General features: G+C 40.0%; 1 protein-coding gene across 8 annotated transcripts in view; it reads left to right on the top strand.

Moving 5' to 3' along the window:
- Window positions 1–4403: 4403 nt before the first annotated feature.
- Window positions 4404–26381, top strand: part of PHKA1 (phosphorylase kinase regulatory subunit alpha 1) — a 159198-nt gene continuing 137220 nt past the window's right edge. For 5 of the 8 annotated variants that reach the window (XM_073885813.1, XM_073885810.1, XM_025851300.2 and 2 more), the window contains exons 1-4: window positions 4404–4874; window positions 5671–5829; window positions 12979–13026; window positions 14860–15028. In XM_073885813.1, coding sequence (XP_073741914.1) covers window positions 4797–4874; window positions 5671–5829; window positions 12979–13026; window positions 14860–15028 — 454 coding nt within the window. In that variant the 5' untranslated portion in view covers window positions 4404–4796. Of the gene's footprint in view, window positions 4875–5670; window positions 5830–6040; window positions 6154–12978; window positions 13027–14859; window positions 15029–26381 lie in introns of those variants that run through there. The other 3 variants (XM_073885812.1, XM_073885811.1, XM_073885814.1) reach the window with 3 other exon arrangements.

Here is a 26381-nt window from a genome sequence, read left to right as displayed (position 1 = left end):
TGCCTTCGGCTCAGGTCATGATCCTGGGGTCCTGGAATCGAGTCCCGTGTCGGGCTCCCTGCTCAGCGGGGAGTCTGCTTCTCCCTATGACCCTCCCCCTTCTCATGTGCTCTCTCTCTCTCTCTCTCTCTCTCTCTCATTCTCACTCTCTCAAAAAATAAATAAATAAATCTTTAAAAAAAATAAATAAATTGAACATAAAAAGATGCTTAGTGACATTAGTAGTCAGGTAAATGAAACTTAAGGTAAGACACCATTTTGTACCCATTAGATTGCTCAAAATTAAAGTCTAATCATATCAAGTTTTGGTAAGAATGGGGGAAGTGGAGACTCATTCACTACTGGTTGGTGCAGATAATTTAAATGGCTTTTGGGGTATATCAAAAATTTTTAAATGCCTATTTCCAAAACATCCATATGCATTCACAAGAAGACATATACGCATATTCCCTAAAGTACTGTTCTCAAGAGTTCAAACCCGGAAACAAACTATGTAAATGCTCATCAATAGAGGAATGCTTATTTCTGTAGCAAAAATGCTTTTGAAAAGTTTTCAATCCCTTAGAAAGTTCCAAGGTCTAAATATATATGAAGTTTTTGTACTGTAGTAAGTTGTTCTGTTACCTACACATTTTAGTCCAGATGGCTATTCTGAGACAGTGTAAGCAAAACTGGTTATAATAAATGAATTTTGTATTCCCAAGATTTGTTTTTCTTTCAGTATGTTATCATTTTGAGCTACATTTCTGGAAGCATATATGACAGGTGTACTTACCAACTGTGCCTGAAATAATTACATTTTGAAAAAAATCTGCCACTGCAAATCTCTAGCTTCCTGTCATTTCTTCATGTTGGAATTATTCCTACATGAATTTGTTTACTTCATATTCCTCAGGTGTGTTTATTTAAAATTTATACCCTGCCTACTTCCCAAATGATTTTAAGATAGCTTTTTAAAATTCATGTATAATAAGACAATTAAAAATAGCTCAAACTCATATGAGTGTATATGAGGGAGGGGTTCTCAGTGGAAAAATACTGAGCTTTAATTCTCGGTAATTTATATTAAATTTAGCTCTGAACTTCCTGGTAGGAGCACTGATTAAAAGAGGGACTATTCCAAGTTAATTAAAGCTGACAACTATTTTCTTTTTCTCTTCCTAAATTCTGAAAAGTATTTCTTGCATGGTTTTTACCTATCCAGGAAATATGTCCTCTATAGAACTTTTGTAAAAGCTGCAGAGATTTTCCTCATATCCTAATGCATCCTTGATAATGTCTTTTAGTGAAAGTGTTGGTTGATTTTTGGGTTTGGAGTTATTTTATTTCTTTTTGGTGAGACTGGGCTAATGTGGTTCAGTTATGTTGCTTTCTGCTATGGTGAAAAATAAAATGTTTAACAAAGTATTTATTAAAAGATGGCCCCCTTACCACCTGCAAAATAAAAAAAAAAATAGAGGAATGCCTACATAAACCATGGTGTATGATAACATGATGAGATCTCCATGACATAATTTTGGATGAATAGGGCAATCTGCACAACAGGAAGTAGAGTATAATATTGTTTATATTAAAAGAATACACGGAAAACAAAAATATTTTATATGCATTTCTACATATATATGTTAATCCATAGGAAAAAAATCTGGGAGGATACAAACCAATCTTATAAGAGTGGTTACCTTTGGGAAGGGAGATAGAGGAGCCTCTGATTGTGGGTGATAGACATAGGGAACTTCAACCTTATCTGTAATGTTTTAACTTTTTTCATTAAGAATGTGCTTATATAGTGCTTCTATAATTTTTTCAAAAAATTGAAAGAGAATGAATGGGAAATGATGGAAAGGAGATAGTGTATGAACCTTTTCTTTCAGGAAATTTAATAATAATTTATTTTTACTTAATAATAAGAGAATAGCTAAGCAAACTGGAGGACATGTACTAGAGGGAAGATTAGTGCAGATATTAACATACAATGTAAACCATGGAAATATTTATGAAATGTGAAGTTTTAAAAAATTTTGGATTTTTGAAGATTAGTATAATGAAAGCTTCCAGGTAATATAAAGGATTGACAATAAAATATTCCCAGGAAGTTGGAAATAAAATTTTATTTTAGAGTTAAACTATAAAATTAATATACTTTGAATCAAATAGAAAAATCACCTTCAAGAAACATAATGGCTTTCAGACTGGCAAGTCTTGGCTATAACCAGATTGATATTTTTGACATATATAAACAAGGTGTCAGTGAGCCATGGAAGCACAGAAAAGGGAGAGTTGGTGAAGCCAACAGAGAGCAGACCTGTTAGTTACTTAATCCTCCCATGCCCTAGTTTCTCCATCCCTACGATGGGGTTAATAATAGTATTTACTTCATACGGTTATTGTATAAAACAAAATAGTACTTGGTAAGGAGTAAGGCTTATGCAGTATTTAAGGGAGGGCCCCGTGGTGATGAGGCCAACATAAAACCATCACAGTTCTATTTCTCATTATCAACCAGCTCTCTGGTTCTCATACATTAATCTCATAAAGTAATCGGCATGAGTCAGCCTCCTGACTCTGACCAGTTCTGGGGCACTGAGGAGATCAAGTTTCTAAGACTGAAGGCTAAATACCCAGCCTGGACTGAGGTTGAGAGCACCAAGGTAAGGCCATCCAGCCAGGCCTCCTGTTAGCCAGCCAGTTACCTTTCTTGGTGTCACCCTACCTTGGATATTCCTAATCTAGTCATACTTCTAAATAACTCAGGGTGCGAGGTGGGGGGAGAGCGGGGAGGGAGGTCTGTGCAGAAGAAATAAAAAGACTAGAAAAGTTACACTAAAATATTAACAGGTGGTTTTGTGTGTGAAGGAATTATGGATGATTTGCTTTACTTTTCTATACTTCTCAAGTTTTCTTTAGTGAGTATTTATTATTTTAATATTTTTAGAACATTTTTAAATGATGGTAAGGTGAAGAAAAAGAGAAGGCAGTAGCCTGAAGGGGACAAGGATTGAGACAAGGCTTCCGAGGCTACAAGCTGAGGGGAAGATGTCAGGGAGTTAGGGCCAGAGCAGGGAAGGTCAGGCACCCTTTCGACCAAAATGAAGTAGTTTTCCCCGGAAAGACTTTTTCTTCCCCTGTGCCCTTGGGCCTTGAAATGGCTTGTTATTTGCCAGTCCTGTCATTTGCATAGCAAGCGACTGCAATGGGAACTATTTGCTTGAGAATTCTAAGTGTATCACTGTGTCTAATTGTATCACTGACTGGCTGTTGAAACAGAAAGTTCCAGATCTGAGTTCTTGAGCATTTCCTCATTCCTCACCATCAACATTAAGGCATACTTGCTAGTCACCTCCTTGGTGCCAGGCTTGATGCTAATTGGGGCAGGGGTGCGCGGGGTGTTGAAAGGGAAGGAGCTTGTGAGAAGAGACTCAATTTAGAGAAATAAAAAGGTAAATGAAAATACAAAATCACTGTAGCCTGGGCGAGGCGGCTGGAGATGGCTTAGAACCACAGATGCTCAGAGTTGGAGTTGAAAGGTCAGTCTAATTCTCTTACCCTGAGATTCAGAGAGCAGCTGGTACTTAAAGGGAGCTTTGAAAGGCATGCAGCCTTGACACCAGCGGAGATCGAGCGTGGGGGTTGAGGGCAGCAAACGCAGGGAGCAACTGCCCTGGGCCAGGGCACGCAGCGGGGTGCGGGCAGAGAGTACCCCGTGGCCAATGATCAGTGTTACCTACAGGCTTCTTTTCTAGCCTCCCTTTAGCCCCTTTATTTTCAGCTGAGTCTTTGTTGCCTCAGCCTTGTGACCTACGTGCGCACGAGGAAGCCTTCCAAAGCAGTTACACAACCTCCTCTAACTCCTCTCCAGCCAAGGCCATCCTGAGGCACTGCTGGCCTCCCAGCCCAGTTCCCCACCCGGGGAACTAGTCTCCTCAAAGCGCACCACTGCCCCCTCCTTCCCATGCCTGGCTCTTCACCAGTTTCTAAGGAAGAAAGTACCTTAGGGAGTTCTTTCTTGTTCGGTTTGGGTCAGAGTGAGGAGTTTAATCTGAGCTTTTAGTCAAGAGTACAAAATACAGTAAAACCCCGGAGATACCAATTCTTTAGACCCTGGCCGCCAAGCGTGCGTCTCGCCGTTTAGGTTTGAAGTTTCCCTAGGTTCCTAAAACTAGGCCGGCAGAAGAAACGGCCTCCTCAACATCCTGCGTGCACAGCAAGCGTGGAAAACTTAAATAGTCATTGGAGGTGTTTCGAAAATAAACCTCTGGAGGCATATTGCCTACGGTGACACATTCTCGGCCGCGGAGCGGGCGGGGGCGCTGGGGACCCGCGCGGGCGGGGCGGGCCGAGGCGAACCCCGAGGACGCAGCGCGCAGCTGCCAGGACCCGCCGCGCCCGCCCCGCCTCCCGCTCGCGTCTCCCGCAAGGTGGAGGCAGCGCTGCCGCCCGTGACCCGCTGCCGGCTGCCGGCGGCCGCGTCCGGGAGTTCGGCGGGGGATGCAGGATCCTCTCTCGGAGGCTGGACGGGAGTAAGGGCGGCAGAGGGCGACGCCGGGCGAGGAGCTGCAGCGGGGCCCTAGACCGCGGGAGTCTCGGGCACTTGCTGGCGTGTGCTGGGGCTCCAGAGGCCGCCGGCGCGTGCACGGCCGGCGCCAGGCCTGAGCGGTGGGAGGGCTCAGCCGGGGCCTGGCACTCGGGCTTCCCACCGCGAGGGCGGAGCTGCACTGGAGCCTCCTAACTTGGAGGGCCGAGGGCCCCCTGTGGCACGCAGGCCGTTTCTCTGAAGGGATTGGAAACGTGGCGCGATGAGGAGCCGGAGTAACTCTGGGGTCCGACTGGATGGCTACGCTCGGCTGGTGCATCAGACCATCCTGTGCCATCAGGTAGGTGAAGGGGTGTCGCCTGTAATCATCGAGGGTGTGCAGTGTGATAGCCTAGACGGAGACGGCTGGATGACCCCACCCCCCCCGTGTGTGTGTGTGTGTGTGTACGTGTGTGTACGTGTGTGTACGTACCAGATTCTCCCGCCCCCCCTAGCTGGGGAAGCCTTAGAGGACCCTGAAGAAAAGATAGGTGTTGGGCTTGGGCCGGGAACAGAACTAGGGTCAAGCACCGTTAGCGGGGAGCCCTGAGACTTGGCTTCTAAGCCCTGCCCTTCGCCCCCTCCGCCGTCCCCCAAGCCACAGTAGGGTTCCAGGGGGGCACAGTTGAAAGAAGTGTTGAAGCTTGTTTATTGACAACCCCCTCCCCTGCCCCAGGCTTGGGCGTCATCTTGCCCTCCAGCCGAAGAAGAGACCTAGGGGAACATTTAGCCATTTTAAGGCTAGACTAATGTGAAAATTTGAGGTACCTCGTATATACTGTTAATTATATACTTTTTTCTAGTCCTTTAACGCTGGTTTTTCAGTTTTGATAGTTTATTCTTTCTAACTGGAAAGTTAGAACACTGCCTTTCTTTTAACAGTACTCACATTTCAGACGCGTAAAGCTTCAGCTAGCTTTTTCCCCTTATTCAAGATAGCAGTTGCTTGCACTTCGTAGGAAGAGGAGGTTATAAAACTCGGGAGTAGTGGAGTAGAAGAAAGACCAAAGTCCCTAAGTTACCTCATTGATAAGTTTGGTCTCCTCATATTAACAGCTTATGGTTACCTGCCTGTCCTGTTTTTCTTGGTCTTGCAGAATCCAGTGACTGGCTTGCTTCCAGCCAGCTATGATCAGAAGGATGCCTGGGTCCGAGATAATGTGTACAGTATCTTGGCTGTGTGGGGTCTGGGCCTGGCCTATCGGAAGAATGCAGACCGGGATGAGGATAAGGCAAAGGCCTATGAACTGGAGCAGGTACTTAGAATAAATATACAAGGACATCTGGAGCTGTGTGTGGTAGTGAGGGTGGGAGGGCCGGTTGGGGAGCAGGAATTAAAGGAAATGTAGCTCCAAGGAGCTAAAAGAACTGTATTTTTGCCTTTCTCCCTCCCTCTTCACTTTGTTGAAATTACATTCCAAAAAGCTTTCCTGTATTGTACTAAATTTTTTTTTTTTTTTGATGTAGTGGAAACTTGAAACTTGCTGATTCAGGGCAAGAGGGCACAGTCTGTTCTGTTATAGTGGAAAAGCCTATCCTGGGATCTTTGCTGAAATTTATAATCCTCTTCCTAAGTAAAGGTATTTTGCAGCCTCGAGGTTATTTATTCTCATTGAGAAGAATGTTTGGGGGCAGGTATCTATCATTTTACTTCATTTTTTAAAAAATCATAGGTGGTATTTGTATGAAGGTAACTGATACAAATTCGCAGACCTTCACAACTAGACACAAAGAATTTATTTGTAATTTTATACCTATGACCTCTGTTTCAGAGCCTGTCCCCCTCCCTCAGCAAAATAAGGTCAGTCAGCAGATGCCTTTAAGCCAACTTTTAAGGCCCTTCACCTTTATAGAAAGTAGCATCCTTTATAGAACTGTTCAGAGGGTGCTGCGTTCTCTTGAGTGACCCAGAAAAAGATATTCTGGGTTACATAGGGTCTCTTAATGTGATACTCTGCTGTCTGTTGTAAAGTACATGTGAACTCTTCTCCATTAGTGGAGAAGATTCTACACCAGCCGTTTGCTCAAGTGGTATCCCTCTGACTTAGGCAGTCTGAGCTCTAGTCTTCATCTATAAATCAGAATATTAAGGGCATCAACATATTGCGGGGTTGCAGTCCCTGGCGATAGGGAAGTTGCACTATATTGTCCTCTGCACAGCAGGTATTCATTATTCCTTCAAGCCATTATTGAGAGGGACTTAGGCCCATCAGAAAAAAAAAACTGTTGGAGTTTTTGCTCTAGCCCAGGAAGTATAGATCAATATTTTTATGACTTATAAAAATAATACATAACTATTGTAAGAATTTGGAAAATATAGAGGAGTATTTTAAAAATCCTGTAACCCTACTCCTCCTCTCACCCCTGAAATTCTACATCCTACTATAATGTTTTGCTATTTTGATCTCAGTATTTTGTTTGTTTTGCTAGAGATTAATATCAGTGGAACAGTACCCAAGATTCCATACCTAGTACCATTTGACCGATTTTTTTTTCAGTACTATTAGAAGAAATCTGTTGTCTCCTTGTTGACATTTTTCCTTCTATGGTCCAGGAAGAAATAATTTAACAGAGGAAAGGGGGGAAAATTAAGGAAAGACTGAAATGTTTATTTTTTTATTATGTTCAATTAGCCAACGTATAGTACATCATTAGTTTTTGATGTAGTGTTCAGTGATTCATTAGTTGCATGTAACACCCAGTGCTCATCACAACACATGCCCTCCTTAATGCCCATCACCCGGGTACCCCATCCCCCACCCCCCTCCCTTCTGTAACCCTCAGTTTGGTTCTTGGAGTCCAGAGTCTCTCATGGTTCATCTCCCTCTATGATTTCTCTCCCTTCAGTTTTCCCTCCCTTCCCCTTTGGTCCTCCGTGCTGTTGCTTATGTTCCACATATGAGTGAAACCATATGATAATTGTCTTTCTCTGCTTGACTAACTTCACTTAGCATAATCCCCTCCAGTTCCATCCATGTCATCCATGTCGATGCAAATGGTGGGAATTGTTTACTTTAAAATTTTAATGTTTCGTTAAATAGTTTGTAACATAGCCCAAAAATATTTTTCATACTACCTCAATAATAACTTTGAAATATCTCAAAAACGTTACGGCAATAGGAAGCATCTTCAAAAAAGAAACATTTCTCTGGGAATCCTAAAATTTGTATGGACTTTCATTATGAATTAAAACAGATTTTATTATTAGGTCTCATTAACTTTTTTTCTCAAACCTGACTCAGTTAATTCAGACCAGGGATCAGAAAACCATCTCTGTAAAGGGCCAGAGAGGAAATATTTTTGGCATTGTGGGTCATGTGTGATCTCTGCCCAACTACTCAGCTCTTCAGTTATTTCACAAAAGCATCCAGAGATTTATTTACAAAACACGTGGTGAGCTAGATTTGTCCCTAATCTACATGAGTGGTTCCAAACTCTGCCTGTACAGTGGCATCATTTGAGAAGCTTTTAAGATCTACCCTTACTGGACCCCACCCTAGAACAATTTAGATAAATCTCTGAAAGTGAAGCCCTGGGACATTAATATTTTTAAAAAATACTGATTCTAAAGTACAGCTAGGGATAATAACCACTGATTTGTGGCCAATAATGAGTATAGATTAAATCCAGGAAATCCATAGATTAAATTCCCACCTACTCTCAACTCTCCACTACTGTGTGGATTTTCCCAAACCACTGACCGTTAATCATTTTTACCCTTCCTTCCAACTCTCACCTTGGTTCCTCTCTAAAAACAATATCAGAGAACTAAAGAGAATTAGGAGACGAGGGTTTAGGTGACTATTTCTATCTTAGATTGAGAATATAACAATGCACATATATGTTTTTATAAATGCCCTTTGCTCTTGGTCACATAGATACAGAAATACACCCATAAAAATAAATAGTCACACAAGTAGACATAGCTCTTTGGATGCCTTCAGTTCTGCTTCCTCCTCAGTTTTGTTCTCTTTGTGTAGTATCTTATATTTTCTCAGGAGTTTATTCCCTTTCTAAGGATGACTTCCCAAACCTCATCTTTAAATCTGATCTCACTTCTGTTTCAAACCCTGATTTTCATTGTCTTCTGCTCAGTTGCACCTGGCTTCTCAAGCTCAGAATGTCTGAAACCCCATGTTCCCTACTAAAAACAATAAAACAAAAGCGACTCCCGAAAAGAGCAACTCAGCATACATCCTTTATTCTCTTATTGGTGTCCTCATTCTACCTCATTCACCTGGGCAACATTATTTAGAGAATTTCCCATAGTGTATTCCACGGAACATTAGGCCAAACAAGTTTGGGGATATGTTAAACAGTGGGTTTCTTTACTCCATTATTTCTCAGAGTCTTTGATGTACTAATGTGCATTTCGAATCTAAGATGAGGGTGGGTTCTACAACCTTTCCAGATTTTCCTGGACTAACTAGCATCCTATAAAACAGTGTTTGAAAAGTGCTGCCCTTAGGGTAATTTTTGACTTGTCCCTTTTGCCTTTTGATACATGCAGACCAAAGTCTGTTGATTCTTATAATTTTTCCTGAATTCATCTCCTCCTTTCTATTCCCTTCTGCCTCAACCACAGTCTAGACTTTGGTCACTTAACACTGTTGTGAAAATTCAAATGATACCATTTGCATCCTCAGCAATTTTTCTCTGGCTCTCATTTCCCTACCAGTAAAATCCAGATGTTTGAGATTGATAGGCAAGACTCTCTGGGGCTTGGTTCTAGCCTGCTTTTTCAGTGTCATATCATTCTGGTGCCCTGCATTGTCATCCCCAGTTCCAACCAGGTTGGTGTCTTCATTACTCCTCTAACAATCCCTTAATAAGAATACCTGATATTTGTGTAAATACTTTTTGTTGTACTGCATACTTCCCCATAATTACTAGTATTTTATTCTCACAGGACCCTGTGATTTAGGTATTAGCTTCCCCAATTTACAAGTGAAGGGATTGAAGCTTGGAGATGAGGCTGGAATTTGGTGGTGCTATGAACACAACCTGGACTTAATGACTACAGATTAAGTCTTTTTGAATTTTTCCTCCATGGAAGTCATGGACATTCTCACCTTCAAATCTTTTTACAAGTTGTGTCTTCCACTCATAATGCCTGTTCTCTTCCAATCTGAACTAATACTCCCCTTTCAAAGCCCAGCACCACTCCCGCTTTTTCTGTGGTTTCTATCCTCATAAGACCACCACTCAATTGTACAGTGACCACTTCTTTCCTGGGACTACTTTCTTGGAATTCCTAGATCACTTGTGGTCTGTACCATTCAACATGTTCACTTTTTCATTTAGCAGACTTTATGTAATTTGTCATGTGCCAGGCCCTGTACTAGATATAAAAAAAAAATGGGACAAAATGTTTATATTTAGCTCTCAACTTCATATTTTTAAAATTTTTAATTTACAGAAAAGTTTTAAGAATAGTAAAATGAGCATATTTGCATATGCATATACTCTTTATCCCGATTCACTAAATTGTTAATATTTGATCATATTTGCACCCGCCCTCTCTCAAAATGCATGCACACACACAATTTTTTTGATGAGTGATTTGGGGGTTACTTGCAAACACAGAATATACATTTTTAAAAATAAAGCCTCTGTGGGGCGCCTGGGTGGCTCAGTGGGTTAAGCACCTGACTCTTGACTTCAGCTCAGGTTAGGATCTCAGGGTCATGAGGGCTCTGTGCTGAGCATGGAGCCTGCTTAAGATTCTCTCTCTCTCCCTTTCCCCCTCCCCTGCTCTCTCTCTTTCTAATAATAATAATAATAATAATAATAATAAAGTCTGCTCAGTCCATTGACTTAAAGTTTTATTTCTGAACCTGGTCTCTGTCCCTTTTTCTTAAGGAGTTTATAGTCTAATGGAGGAGACAGATATAAAAGCAAATAGTTAAACAATACATTAGGACAGATACTGTAGGCACAATATCTATAGGAGAGAAGTACAGTAGAAAGTTCTGTGGGACACAGAGGCAGGAATGTCTTTACTTTGAACAAAGCAAGGAAGGATGCACAGAGGAAATGGATTTTAAAGGATAACTAGGAGTTGTTAGGTAGACTATATTTGTAGTTTACTTTTTTTTAACTTTTGTGTTCTTTCTCCCCCTTATCTTTATATTCCACAAAGTCTGGTAGAGTGTTTTATATATTTTAGATGCCAAGCAAACATCTGATTGTACATATACCTGGAGAGAGAGAGAGAGAGATGAATACTTACAGAGATATGGTGGCACTTGATGTGGTTAGAAGCGCTACTATATGAATGAACATGTATAATTAATACTAACTAGAACACTGAAACAGAAAAAGGCCAGTTTGGGGGAACACAAAGTACAGATAGTTTCCCTCATTCCTATATCCCCATGCTTTCTATTAATTTTATCCTGACTTGGAAGTTAGAACTTGAGAACAGAAATGGCTAACAGTGGCCATTCCAGGAGGACAAAAATGGAATTAGGAATTCTCCACTGGGTCCATGATTCCCACGTTTGCTGTTTAAGTTAAAGAAAACATAGGCATGCCTGGGTGGCTCAGTCAGTTACGCATCAAGTTCTTGATTTCACCTCAGGTCAGGATTTCAGCATTGGATCATGAGATCAAGCCCCCTGTAGGGCTCTGTTCTGAGCGTGGAACCTGCTTAAGATTCTTTCTCCCTCTCCTATGGCCCCTCCCCCTCCCTGCTCTCATGGTCATTCTCTCTCTTTCAAAAAAAAAAAAGAAAAGAGAAAAGAAAAGAAAGTGTAGGTGGCAGTAACAGGGCTTGATGGTAAAGAAAGTTGAAAGAGTGTGATAGAAACCTGTGAGTATGTGGTGACATGTAGAAGATAGTTCGGAATTGAATCAAGTTCCCCACAGAGGAGGCTGTGTTAAATGCTTTCTCTAACAGGGTATATTAAAAGGATGGTCTCTTTCATTAGGGTCAAAGTAGTGATAGAGATTTTTTTTTAATTTATGTGACAGAGAGAGAAAGAGAGAGCACACAAGTTGGGGGGGTGGGCAGAGGGAGAGGGAGAAGCAGGCTCCCCACTGAGCAGGGAGCCCAATGTGGGGCTTGATCCCAGGACCCTGTGATCATGGCCTGAGCTGAAGGCAGACGCTTAACTGACTGAGCCACCCAGGTGAGTCCCCCTTTTTTGTGATAGAGATTTTTCTTATAGGGGTTGCAGTCAGTTTCACTATTTATAATAAATGCTTCATGCTTTAAAAGATGACGAGATCATATACTGCCTGCCTGCTCTCTCTTGCTTTCTCTGTCTATCTATCTATCTACCTATCTACTTCCCTTGATCTGTAAGGGGAGGGTACCATTTGTAGACAGAAATTACTTAAGAAAGGGAACTCTCCCAAGGAAACACTTTTTATTTTTTCTCAACAAAAGACTACATAAAGACTTGGAGCATAATTTAATAGATACTTATCCTTATTATGCCTATTGCTTATAGTCTTCAGTGTTTTGAAGGAATGACAGAGTGATCTGGATCCCAAGCAGATTAGTTTTCAGGGATGTCCTGAAGCCACCTCTGAGCTAGCATTCCCTGGAGTAACCTGGTTGTATTTCTTTTGGACTGTGAAATGGAAAGCTTAAAGAAATGGAGAAGCCATTTGATGCTGTTTTTCCAAAATGTATTGCCTACCCATGCCACTGTTGATGGGCCCTTCTAGTGTCATGTACTATAACTAGTGTAGTATATTATTACTATACCATATTATAATTAAATATATTATTACTATGTTATATTATGCCAGCTAGTACAGTATATAGTTGGTGATCAGAATTTTGGAATGTGATTGGAAAACTAAGTGCATTAGAAATTGCCAAACCCTAGTAAGAGAAAGAGTGTTGATTTAAGAATGAAGAATGACTGTAGCTTTTTTTCATGGAAAAGAGGTTGAGTTGCACTAACAATTCCCCTTTACACTTATTCTGAATTGAAGTTCATTTATTCTTTAAAGAAAATGTACAGATAAATATTTCTGTGAACTCCTAAAGATAAGTCTTGGCTACTTTAGAAAAAAGAAAGTGATGATGTTGGCTTCTCTAGGCCATAGGATATATGATAGAATATCCTCACAGCTTTAGGAATTTTGAGCTGTCTTTTCTCCAAGCAGAATGTCCTCTAACAGGATGGTTGCCTTGGTTTTATATAAACCTGTTGGAGCTTGGATTTTTTTTTTTTTTTGACTTGAAGGAGGCACCAACTGCAGCTTTTGATTCCACTTTTAGCTGCAATTTAGCCCTTCTGTGTGCCTATAAAGTAAATGCCATGTAAATAGGAACCCTGGATAGGGTTACTTCTTCTGAAAAGGTCATGTACCAACCGCAGTTGCTGAGTAAGTGTTCCTGCATCTAGGGGTGTTTATAACAGTCTTGTTTCCATTTATTTCTGCAGAGTGTAGTGAAGCTGATGAGGGGCCTGCTGCACTGCATGATCAGACAGGTATGGCATTGTTAACAGCTCCCCCTCTAATTAAAAGCACATTGTAACAGTGTCTCTACCCTTTAGGAATTGTTCATAGCTTATATTCTTGCCATTTCACAAATAGTAGACACTAATTTTAGAAAATTTGCAGAATCGAGGAGGGAAATGTCACTCGTGTTCTCACCACCCAGTTACCACTGAAATGTTTCTTTCCAGTCTTTTTTTCCCGCTCTACAAATGCCTTTTTAGTATACTTCATCATTATTGTACATGCAATTACGTACATTGAGTAAAGATGATATAGACCTATAAGCCCTCATATGAAACCCTTAGGACCAGAAAAATTTTAGAATTCAGACTTTTTCAGATTTTTCAGTACAGTGCAGATACTAGAATATTATGTTCTCAGCAGGTCCAGAACAGCACTGTATCATCAAAAACATTCATCTCTCCATAGGGAAACATGCATTTTCACACTCAGTGAAATAAGGAAAGACTACAAATAGCCCCATGTCAGTTTGAATCAAGTGTTGCCACCAAGTGAATTTTGGCACAGAACTTAAAGAGGAAGAACTTTTGTGGCAGTGTTTTAGATTTTAGGATTAGAGATTAGTGCCAAAGACTTATATCTGCTTGCATTAATTTGCATTTTCCTGACCTTGAATGAAGTTGAGCATCCTTTCCTGTATAGACTGAAAACTTGTATTTCCTCTGTTAATTGCCTGTTAAGTCCTTTATCTATTTTTATTTTGGGCTCTTTCTTGACTAATTGAGGAGTTGCTATACATTATGGATATTAATGTTTTGTCACATACACTGCAAATTTTTTTAGCATCCTGTGGTTTATCTCTTGGGTTTGTTTATGATTTTTTTATTCAAAAGTATTTTACTGAAAAGAAAGTGTTTTGCTTTTATCCTAGGAGATCTTTACACATGTTGTACACATTGAATCTGAACTGACTTTCTTGAGACCAAGATTACATTTTATTAGAAGAAGCAGTCGAGGCCCACATTAATAAAGTGACTATCCACAGGCACGCAACAAGTCTAAAGTAGAAAGAAATCAACTCCAGACTTCTGAACTTCTTTATCAGTGCTCTCTCACCTGGGGGAGATCATTGCCATCATTTCTTTTTTCCCCTTCTCTGCTCCTTTTTTTTTTTTTTTGTATTTTAGATATTGTATTTTCTATTTTCCACGTTACCAAATAGGTTTAAAGCCACCAATTTCATGAACCTTATTTAAAGGTATAGTAGTTTCTATCACATATCAGATGCACATACAATCCAACCTCAGTTTTAGGAACAAAGTCTTTCAGTTGGTCCCTTGCACGATGTTTCCTTTCTGACCTCTGGTTTCAGCCTTTGTTCATATGTTTTCTCTGCCACTGCATGTATCTCTCCCCAGCTCTTTTCAGTATTCCTTCAAAATAGATCCCCTTACCCTAATTTCCCTCAATATTCCTCCCTCTGTCTCAGGAACAAAGGAATCCTTTTTACAACTCAGTTGTCTCTTACTAGTCTGTTCACACTCAACCCCTCTGCATCTCAATTTGTATCTATAGTGTGACAAAACAGCCATCTGAAGAGCAAAAGAGAGGTAGTGAGTAGGAAATAGCTGGCTTTAACTGGCATGATTTTATAATTGAATTGCTTAAATTAAAAAAAAAAAACAGCAACAGCAGACTTTCCTAGTTGCCTTAGTGTGGGGAAAAAGAAGTAACAATGTACTTTAAATATTCACCATGGCCTGAAACCTAAATGCAATGATACATGTTGGAGTACTACAGAAGGATGGCATATGGGACGAAGTTTCTGCATTGCCTTCCTTTACTGTTCTTGTTTTCTTCAGGTGGATAAAGTAGAATGCTTCAAGTATAGTCAGAGTACCAAGGATAGCCTCCACGCCAAGTACAATACCAAAACCTGTGCCACTGTAGTGGGTGATGACCAGTGGGGACACCTGCAATTGGACGCTACCTCCGTGTACCTGCTGTTCTTAGCGCAAATGACTGCCTCAGGTCAGTACCAGGACAGAATGGCTGGGAGCCCCTGCAGTGAGGAGCACGTGCTCTGGCACACGTGGCTTCTTCCAAGGTGTTGACCGGAAAACGACATAGCTGTTGACGTTGCTCAAAGACACACAGCGGAAATATAATATTTTGCAAATTTTTTACAGAGAAACAACTCTCTGAGGTCTAGTTAGTATTCTTTTACCTTGAAAAACAAGTCTGGGGTACTAATTAATTTTAAGAATGGAGAACCAGGAAATCTGGAGTAGATTTTATTTAGGTGGGTAATTTTTATCTTTCATTATGCCTCAGATACCATGAGATGGTGATGTGGGAAAGAAGGGTTAGGGTTTATTGCTTGTTCTCATGCTATGCACTGACCAGCCTTTAGTAAGTATTAACATAACTGAATCACCTACTCTTTATGTATATATTATAAACAAGGCATCTGTCTGAAGGCATCTAAATTATATTAAGGGAATTAACTTAGGAATCAGAATTCAAATATTGATTTTTTTTATTATTGAATAATATACCCTTTTCAGATGGTTTTGTTATTAGCTTTAGGTGCTTTACCTGAAAAAGGCAAGTGTAAGAACCAACATAATTCCCTTTCATTTCTCCTAACTTGGGGAGGACAATGAATCTGATTATACTCAGTTTGTAAATAAAACAGGACCTTTTCCAGATCTTCCTGAGTAAGTAAATGTACTCAGAATACTACTACATTTTTGACATTCTAATTTCCTTCTCTTTCTATCTGGCTATAGAACTAAGTACTAAGGGCATTCAGGATAAGAATTGTCCCAGAATATTCTTGTTCTCCTTTTCTTGCATAAATAAATATTTGGTGATAAAGCCTTCCTTTTTTTCCCTCTGGAGTGCACAGCCCAGAACCTGAATTACCTTTTATTAAAATTATAACATAGCTACCCACATACTTCCATCTTTTGGAGGGGAGGTTCATCCCTGAGTAAATATATTTTTAGGTTTTATGCATTTAAATAGAATGGCAGCTATAACTCCATTTCTAATATTCTTTTAGTACCAACTCTGGAGTGTTTTTCTACAAAGCAAACTGTCTAAATATTTCTTATGGTTTTCATTTTGAGTCCAGAAAGGAAGCAGAAATATATTAAAGAGGCTTATATGAGACATACGCATTCAACAAATATTTGTTGATTTCTGACTTTTAATATTTGATTTTCACCTCAATAAGCTGACTTTGATAGGTGCTTAGAAAAAAAGATGGCTATAATTCGATCAGGCCAGGTGCCTGGGTGACTCAGTCGGTTAAGCATCTGCCTTCGGCTCAGGTCATGATCCCAGGGTCCTGGGATCAAGCCCCACATCAGGCTCCCTGCTCAGTGGGGAGTCTACTTCTTCCTCTGGCCCTCCCCACCCTCATGTGCTCTCTCTCTCTCTCTCTCTCTCTCATTCTCTCTCTCTCAAATAAATAAATAAAATCTTTAAAAAAATAATTTGATCAGGCCTTTGCAGTATAAATAGGAGTAAGTAGAATTTCACAAGTCAGAGAAGGAAAGGGAGTAGCATGGCTACAGCACAAATTTGGAAAGATACTGGCCACCAAGGTAAGACTGGTTATCTTCTATGGCTGGAGTATAAGATAGATCTGGAAAAATGCCAAAAGATGAAGCTAGAAAGTTGGAGCTAGCTGTTTAAGGGCCTGTAAATCATGCTAGGTAGTTTGGAGTTTAGTTTATAGTCATCAGAGAACCACTCAAGGTAAACAGTCAAGAAAGTTTCAGATGATTTGCTCAGTTGCAGGAGGATAGATGGAATGGGAGAGAAAATTACGCTGAAGGACTAGTTAGGAGGTTAGTGAAATACTTTAGGCAAGAAATGATGGAGAACATATGTAAGGCAGTAGCCTTCAGGATGAAAAGGATAGATGTGAGAGATAATCAGTAGATAACGTATGAAAGATCTTCATGGAAAATTTTCATCTTTCATGGAAGCAATTCTCTGCACATGTTTGAACTCTTAAAAATCTGAACCTTGGTTAAAAGAGAGGCTTAGACAAGCTGACTGCCCTTCCCCCCAGCAAAATAACCATAAATTATGAAAATAAATAAAAAAAAAACCCGACCATTTAGTCACTGGACATTGTCCTAAGGGCATACGGCAAGTAGAGGAACATTTATTCAAGCAAATCTAAATCTTGGTAAGAGCAGTGAGAGTGTGGCATTTCGACCACAACCTACTCCCTCCCTCGCCCCGCTCACCATGACACAAGCACTACTCAGCATGGATGTAGCCAAGAATATAAGGCTTCCTCTTCCCCTAGCTCCTGGTTTAGGGCTATGATCTCTCCCCGAGAGAGGTTGCCAGCATTTCTCATTCTCCCCACCTCTGTGTTACAGAAACTCTGGTCTAGCCAAGAATATCTAAGAGGTCTGGAACTCCGTTCCTACTCCTCAGTCCCACTCATGGAGCTTAACCCCAGGCAGAGCAGTCCAAGAATAATAGGCCTGGCCCACCTTGCTAGTAGCATGGAAGGAAAGGCAGGCCACACAAACAGAAAAGCTCCATAGTTCTTCCCAAGAAAACTGACTTTATTTGGAACTGACTGTGAGAAAGTTCAAGTCTAAGGGCACTCTGAAAAACAGTGAAGATTTTTGTTCTAAGAAATTGAGAGGTGTCTGATGCTCTATTAGAGCAACAAACTAACCCATAGACTAGCTAGAAGTTTTTAGCAAAGAACCAGGGACAGAGACAGCTAAAAAGAGTTATCCTAGGGTTAGAACAAGTGTCAAAGGCTGGCCTCAAAATCCTGAAATAGGTCTTGAATTTAACTGGATGAGACTGTAGAACAATTTGTACTTCGGGGCAATATACAGTATAATAGAACAATCAGCTGCCAATTGGTGGAGGTTAACAGCTGAGTATGATACCAACAGAGGCAGACACTTAATAGACCACAGAAGACTAAAACAAAAACTGTGGTCTTCCTTAGGTGACAGTGTGTATGCCCAAGGCTACATCCTCTGAGGAACAGCATCAGAGGCTGCATACTGTGGGAAAAATAGAGTTCATTGAAATTGTCCAGCCAAGTCACTAAACAAATAGCAATTAAACATAAACAAGCCCCATATAGGAGGGTATCGACATATCTATAAAGTTTCTACAACATATTATCCACAATATCTAGTTTGCAACAAAGACGTATGACACATGCAAAGAAACAGGAAAGTCTGAGTCAACACACACAAAAAAGCAGGTAACAGAAACTGTCTTTGAGAGGAACCATTATGTTGAATTTAGGAGACAAAGACTTCAAAGCAGTTACTATAAAAATGTCCAAAAATCTAAAGGATACCATGCTTAACAAAGTAAAGGAAAATATGATGAAAGTATTTCATCAAATAGAGAATATCAATAAAGAGATGACAGACCTGTACCTCTGAAACAAATAATATATTATATGTTAAAAAGAAGAAGAAGAAGAAGATAGCAGGAGGGAAAGAATGAAGGGGGGGAAATCGGAGGGGGAGACGAACCTTGAGAGACGATGGACTCTGAAAAACAAACTGAGGGTTCTAGGGGGGAGGGGGGTGGGGAGATGAGTTAACCTGGTGATGGGTATTAAGGAGGGCACGTTCTGCATGGATCACTGGGTGTTATATGCAAACAATGAATCATGGAATACTACATCAAAAACTAATGATGTAATGTATGGTGATTAACATAACATAATAATAATAAAAAAAGAGATAAAAATGAACCAAATGGAGATTTTGGAGTTGAAAAGTATAGTAACTTATTTTTTTTCCAAATTTTTATTTCAATTCTAGTTAGGTAACCTATAGTGTACTATTGGTTTCAGAAAAGAATTTAGTAATTCATTGCTTACATAGAACACCCAGTGCTCATTATAACAAGTGCCCTCCTTAACACATATCACCCATTTAATGCATCCCCCTACCACTCCCTCCATCAACCCTCAGTTTGTTCTCTGTTGTTAAGAGTCTCTTACAGTTTGCTTCCTTCTCTCTTTTTTTCCCGTCCCATATGTTCATCTGTTTTGTTTCTTAAATAACACATACGAGTGAAATCATATGGTATTTGTCTTTCTCTGACTGACGTATTTCGCTTAGCATATAGTACACTCTAGCTCCATCCACATCATTGCAAATGGCAAGATTTCATTCTTTTTTGATGGCTGAGTAATATTCCGTTGTGTATATATACACCACATCTTCTTTATCCATTCATCAGTCGATGGACATTTGGGTTCTTTCCATAGTTTGGCTATTGTTGATAATGCTGCTATACACATCAGGGTACATGTACCCCTTTGAATCTGTTTTTTTTTTAAGATTTTTATTTATTTATTTGACAGAGATACAGCGAGAGAGGGAACACAAGCAGGGGGAATGGGAGAGGGAGAAGCAGGCTTCCCGCCAAGCAGGGAGCCCAATGCGGGGCTCGATCCCAGGACCCTGAGATCATGACCTGAGCCAAAGGCTGACGCTTAATGACTGAGCCACCCAGGCGCCCCTTGAATCTGTATTTTTATATCCTTTGGGTAAATACCTAGTAGTGCAATTTCTGGATCATAAGGTAGTTCTATTTTTAACTTTTGGAGGAACCTCCGTACTCTTTTTCCAGAGTGGCTGCACCAGTCTGCATTCCCACCAACAGTGTACAAGTGTTCTCCTTTCTCTGCATCCTCACCAACATCTGTTGTTTCCTGACTTACTAATTTTAGCCATTCTGACCAGTGTGAGGTGGTATCTCATTGTGGTTTTGATTTGTATTTCCCTGATGTTGGGTGATGTTGAGCATCTTTTCATGTGTCTGTTGGCCATCTGGATGTCTTCTTTGGAAAAATGTCTATTTGTGTCTTCAGCCCACTTCTTAACTGGATTAATTTGTTTTTTGGGTGTTGAGTTTGATAAATTCTTTATAGATTATGGATACTAACTGTTCTAAAGAAAAGATTCACGGCAGCCATACTCTTAGTTTCAAAGGGGAAAAACACTTTATTGATATTATAAAAATCTAATAGAAACAGAAAGAAGAAAAGGGAAATCTGCACGTAGATGAGGGCAATACTAAGCAGAAAAGGAGACTAACACAGAGTTACATCAAATTGAACTTACAACATCCAGTCTCATTAGCTGGGGAAGCCCATTGGAGATAGCCAGGCTGGAGACCTGATTGAGAGCCTGGACAGAGAGTCCTCCCCTCAGGTGGGACTTCCAACTGACCGTCCCCATAAGGGCCATATTTATAGGTCAAATGACATGGCAAGTGATGGGGTCTGAAGTTAAACAGTTGTTTGCTTATGTGCAATTTGGAGCAAGCTGCAGTCCTATGTTATCATATCTTTACATATTCAAGGATCCTGGGCTAGGTGTGCTTACCTCCCCTCCCAGATTCTACTAGGGGGGAAGCAGCCCAGCCTGGAGCTGGAGGGGCTGTAAGGCAAAATTCATAGCTCTTGGCATCCAGACCAGAAGGGCCAATTCTGACTTGGAAGCCAGCTAATGTCAACTAATCAGGCTCCCAAGGTCACTTATGCAGCAAGTGTCACAAATAACATTCTTTAGCCCACCTGTGTAGGTACAGGTCGGGGTGGTCAGTTATGTAAAACAAACCATAGAAACCTCTATCCATACAAAATACTAACCCTTTATCAGATAAGTCAATTGCAAATATCTTCTGCCATTCCATATGTTGCCTTTTAGGGTTTTTTTTTTTAAGATTTTATATATTTATTTGAGAGAGAGAGAGTGAGAGAGAGAACATAAGCAGGGGCAGAGGGAAAAGCAGACTCCCCTGCTGAGCAGGGAGCCCAATACGGAGCTCAATCCCAGGACCCTGGGACCATGACCTGAGCTGAAGAAGGCAGGCGCTTAAGTGACTGAGCCACCCAGGTGCCCCTGTTACCTTTTAGTTTTTTTAATTTTTTCCTTCACTGTGCAGAAGCTTTTTATCTTGATGCAGTCCTGATAGTTCATTTTTGCTTTTGTTTCCCTTGCCTCCAACAATGTGTCTTGTAAGAAATTGCTATGGCCAAGGTAAAAGAGGTGGCTGCCTGTGTTCTCCTCTAGGATTCTGATGGTTTCCTGTCTCTCACATTTAGCTCTTCCATCCATTTTGAATTTATTTTTGTGTATGGTGTAAGAAAGTGGTTCAGTTTCATTCTTCTGCATGTTGCTGTCCAGTTTTCCCAACACCATTTGTTGAAGAGACTGTCTTTTTTTCCATTGGATATTCATTCCTGTTCTGTTGAAGATTTGTTGACCATATAGTTGTGGTTCCATTTCTGGGTTTTCTATTCTGTTCCATTGATCTATGTGTCTGTTTTTGTGCCAGTACCATAATGTCTTCATGCCTACAGATTTGTAATGTAGCTTGAAATCTAGAATCATGATGCCTCCAGCTTTGCTTTTCTTTTTCAGGATTGCTTTGGCTATTCAGGGTCTTTTGTGGTTCCATACAAATATTAGGATTGTTTGTTCTAGCTCTGTGAAAAATGCTGGTGCTATTTTTGAAAATTTCACTAGAGAGGCTGAACGTATTTGAGCTGGCAGGAGAAAGAATCAGCATACTTGAAGATAGATCAACAGAGATTATGCAATCTGAAGAACAGAAGGAAAAAATAATAAAGAAAAATGAATAGAACCCAAGAGAAATGTAGGACACAATTTAGAGCATCAACTCATGTGTAATGAGAGTATCCGAAGGAGAGTAAGGAGCAGAAAATATATTCAAAGAAATCATGGCTGAATACATCTCAAGTCTGATGAAAAACATTGATCTATACATCAAAGAAGCTCAGTGATCTCCAAGTAGGATAAATAGAGATCCACACCCAGAAACATCATAGTAAAAATATTAAAAAGCCAAAAATAAACAGAACATCTTGAGAGCAATATGAGAAAAATGACTTGTCATGTACAAGGGAACCCAAATAAAGTTATTAGCTGACTTCTCTTCAGAAAAAAAAAAATGGAGGCCCAAAGGAAGTGGAATGATGTATTATTCAAAGAAGAACCTGTCAACCAAGAACCTTTTATCCAACAAAACTATCAGAAATGAAGTGAAATGAAGACATTCTCAGATAAATAAAACCTGAGAATTTGTTGCTGGTAGACCTACCGCATAAGAATTATTAAAAGAAGTTTTTCAGATTGGAATCAGGTGACCCCAGACAGTAATTGGAATCCATACAAAAAAAAAAAAACTACTTGTGAAAGACAAATACCATATAATTTCACTCATATGTGGAACTTAAAAAACAAACGAATGAAGAAACAAGAGACAAAATGAAAAAACAGACTCTTAAATACAGAGAACAAACTGGTGGTTGCCAGAGGGGAGGTTGGTTGAGAGTGGGAATGGGTGAAATAGATAGAGGGGATTAAGAGTACTTGGGGCACCTGGCTGGCTCAGTAAATAGAACATAAGACTGTTGATCTCAGGGTCATGAGTTGAAGTCCCATGTTGGGCATAGAGCTTACTTTAAAAAAATAGGTAAAAAGTTTTTTTAAAAAGACTGTACTTAACTTGATGAGCCCTGAGAAACATATAGACTTGTTGAATCATGATATTGTATACCTGAAACTAATATAATTTTTTAAAAAATGAATTTTTTAAATGAAAAAAAGATAAAAATAGAGAAAAAACCAGTGGTAAAAATAATTATAAAATGCAATATAATTACATATCCCTTCTTTTTTAACTGATCTAAAAATCAATTGTATAAAATAGTATAATTGTATCATTGGGGCTATAGCATATATTTGATAATGACAGAATTAAGTAATTAATTAAGTGTGTGGGAACAAAGCAATATTGAATTAAGGAAATAATACCAAATGGTAACTCAAATCCACAGGAACAAATGAGGACCACCAGAAATGGTAAATTACAAGATTAATATTACAAAATATAAATATGTAATTTCCTCTCAACTTCTTTAAAAGATATAAAATTATATAGAAAAGTTTGAGATGATGGTGGCAGAGTAGGAGGACCCTAAGCTTGTCTTGTCCCACAAACACAACTAGATAACTATCAGATCATTCTGAATACCCCAGAAATCAACCTGAAGACTGACAGAACGAACTTCACAACTAAGGGGCAGAAGAAGCCGCATCAAAGAAGGTAGGAAGTATGTAGACATGCTTTAGGGGAGAAACAGATCATGGGGTGCTGCCAAATGGAGAGAGCTGTGGTTGAAGAGAGACGAGAGAGGGTGGGGGGGAGAGGGAGGAGTACATTAGAATGCACAAGGAGAATGTTTCCTCAAAGCCATTGGCTGGGAAAATGAGAAGGGCTTACTTTCATGAGTTCTTGCAACCAGCAGGGCTTAAGGACTGGAGTTTTAAAGGTCAGCAGGCTTGGCTGGGATGGAGCCATGAGGGCACTGCCCTTCTCCGGGATAGAAGGCAGGCAAACAACCGGGGGACAGATTCTGTGGAAACAACAATCTGAAGGGCACTTGGGGCACACAGAGGGGAGATTATTTGCACTTCCTGGAGCATGTTCCTGAGAGGCAGAGTTCAGAGAGATGCCTCTATGGGGACAAAGGAATTGTTTGGCACCATTTCCTTCCCCTGCCCCTCACCATAAACACAGAACCACCTGTGGGAAGCGACACATTGCCCACACTGGCTGCCAAACATGCTTACACCAAGCCCCCTCTCCCCTGTGTTCTTGCGGGACTGCCCTTCTCAGTCAGGCTTGGCTCAGTCCCAGCATGGCAGGTCCTATGCCTGGAAGACCAGCAGAAAAACCTGCCCACACCACGTCACCTGACCAGAGAGTTCAGCAGGGCTTCAGTTCTGCTGGAAATGGTGTCAGGTCTCATTTTACAACCAGACAAGAGCATTAGTTAAAACTATTTAAAATGTGCCGCATTATGGCCAAGGACCAAACACTGCCCACTTCAGGCAAGGAGAGCTTCTGCAGATGCCTGGCCTGAAGGAAAGAGCAACCAAAACATGACAGCAGATGCATGCAACACATACCAGAGACACATCCTGAAGCACCGGACCCTGGACACTATATGACTTCTTCATTATTCTCAGGAGCAGGAAACATATGGGCTTTTCTAACAGACAGAAGAAGCCAGAGATTTAGACAAAATACCAAGACAGAGGAATTCATCCCAAATGAAAGAACAAGATAAGGTCATGGCCAGAGATCTAAGTGAAACAGATAGAAGTAACGTGCCTGATGGAGAATTTAAAGCAAAAATCATAAGGGTACTAGCTGAGCCTGAGAAAAGAATGGAAGCCTTCAGGGAGGCCCTTACCACAGAGATAAGAGAAATAAAAAAGAATCAGAAAGAAAAAAATGCAGTAACTGAGAATGGAAATAGGCTTGATGCAATGAATACAAGGCTGGAGAAGAAGAGAAATGAATAAATGATGTAGAGAACAAAATAACAAAAAATAATGAAGCTGAACAAAAGAGAGGAAGCTGAACACGAGAATAGACTTAGGGAATTCAGTGACTCCATCAAATGTAATAACATTCATATTGTAGGCGTGCCAGAAGAAGAGAAAGAGAAGGGGACAGAAAATTTATTTCAGGAAATAATAGCTGAAAACTTCCCTCATCTGGGGAAGGAAACAGACATCTAGATCCAGAGGCACAGAGAACTTCCATCAAAACCAACAAAAGCAGGCCCAACATAGCAGGCCCATTTAATTACATATTGTAATTAAATTTGCAAAATATAGTGATAAAGAAAAAAATCTTTAAAGCAGCAAGACAAAAGGAGTCCTTAACTTACGAGGGAAGACCCATAAAGCTAGCTGGAGATTTCTCAACAGAAACTTGGTAAGCCAGAAGGGAGTGGCATGATGTATTCAAATGCTGAATGGGAAAAATCTGCAGCCAAGAATCCTCTATCCAACAAGTCTATCATTCAGAATAGAAGGAGAGAAAGAGTTTCTGGACCAACAAAAACTAAAGAAGTTCATGACCACTAAACCAGCCCTGCAAGAAATATTAAAGGGGGACTCTTTGAGTGGAAAAGAAAGACCAAAAGCCACAAACACAAGAAAGGAACAGAGAAAATCTCCAGAAACAATGACAAAACAAGTAATAAAATGGCACTAAATACATATCTATCAATAATTACTCTGAATGTAAATGGACTAAACACTCCAATCAGAAGACAAAGGGTGTTAGAATGGATTAAAAAACAAAAAAAACGAGATCCAACTATATGCTGCCTACAAGAGACTCATTTTAGACCTAAAGGCACCTGCAGATTAGAAAGTGAGGGGATGGAGAAACATCTATCATGCAAAGGAGATCAAAAGAAAGCCAGAGTAGCAATGCTTATATTGGACAGAGTAGACTTTAAAATAAACTGTAACAAGAGATGAGAGGGGCACTGTATCATAATATATCAAAAGGGGAAAATCCAACATGAATATCTTAAAATTGTAAATATTTATGCACCCAACATGGGAGCACCCGAATATATAGAACAATTCATAATAAACATAAAGGAACTCATTGATAATAATACAATAATAGTAGGGGACCTTAACACCCCACTTACATCAATGGACAGATCATCTAAGCAGAAAATCAACAAGGAAACAATGGATTTGAATGACACACTGGACAAGATGGACTTAACAGATATATTCAAAACATTCCATCCCAAAGCAGCAGAATACACATTCCTTTCACATGCACATTGGATGTTCTCCAGAACAGATCACATACAGAACATATCTGGGTCACAAATCAGGCCTCAACCAGTACTAATGAGATCATATCATGCATCTTTTCTCATCGCAAGGCTATGAAACTTGAAGTCAACCACAAGAAAAAATTTGGAAAGACCACAAATACATAGAGGTTAAATAACATGCTACTAAACAATGAATGGGTCAACCAGGAAAAGAAAGAGAAATTTTTTAAAATACATGGAAATAAATGAAAAGGAAAACACAACAGTCTAAAACCTTTGGGATACAGCAGAAGCAGTCCTAAGAGAGAAGTATATTACAATACAGGCCTACCTTAAGAAGCAAGAAAAATCTAAACAGCCTTACCTAAAGGAGCTAAAAAAAAGAACAACAAAACCTAAAACCAGCAGAAGGAAGAAAATAACAAAGACTAGAGCAAAAATAAATTATATAGAAAATTTTTTTATATTTTCTTTATTTATTTTTTATTGTTATGTTAATCACCATACATTATATCATTTGTTTTGGTGTAGTGTTCCATGATTCATTGTTTGTTCGTAACACCCAGTGCTCCATGCAGAATGTGCCCTCTTTAATACCCATCACCAGGCTAACCCATCCCCCTACCCTCCTCCCCTCTAGAACCCTCAGTTTGTTTTTCAGAGTCCATC

This window comes from Callorhinus ursinus, unplaced genomic scaffold, assembly GCF_003265705.2.
Source record: "Callorhinus ursinus isolate GAN/ISIS: 27379988/994484 unplaced genomic scaffold, GSC_fseal_2.0 scaffold66, whole genome shotgun sequence".
Taxonomy (NCBI): domain Eukaryota; kingdom Metazoa; phylum Chordata; class Mammalia; order Carnivora; family Otariidae; genus Callorhinus; species Callorhinus ursinus.
Note: the sequence above shows the minus strand (reverse complement) of the source record. Positions and strands in the feature narration are given on the sequence as shown.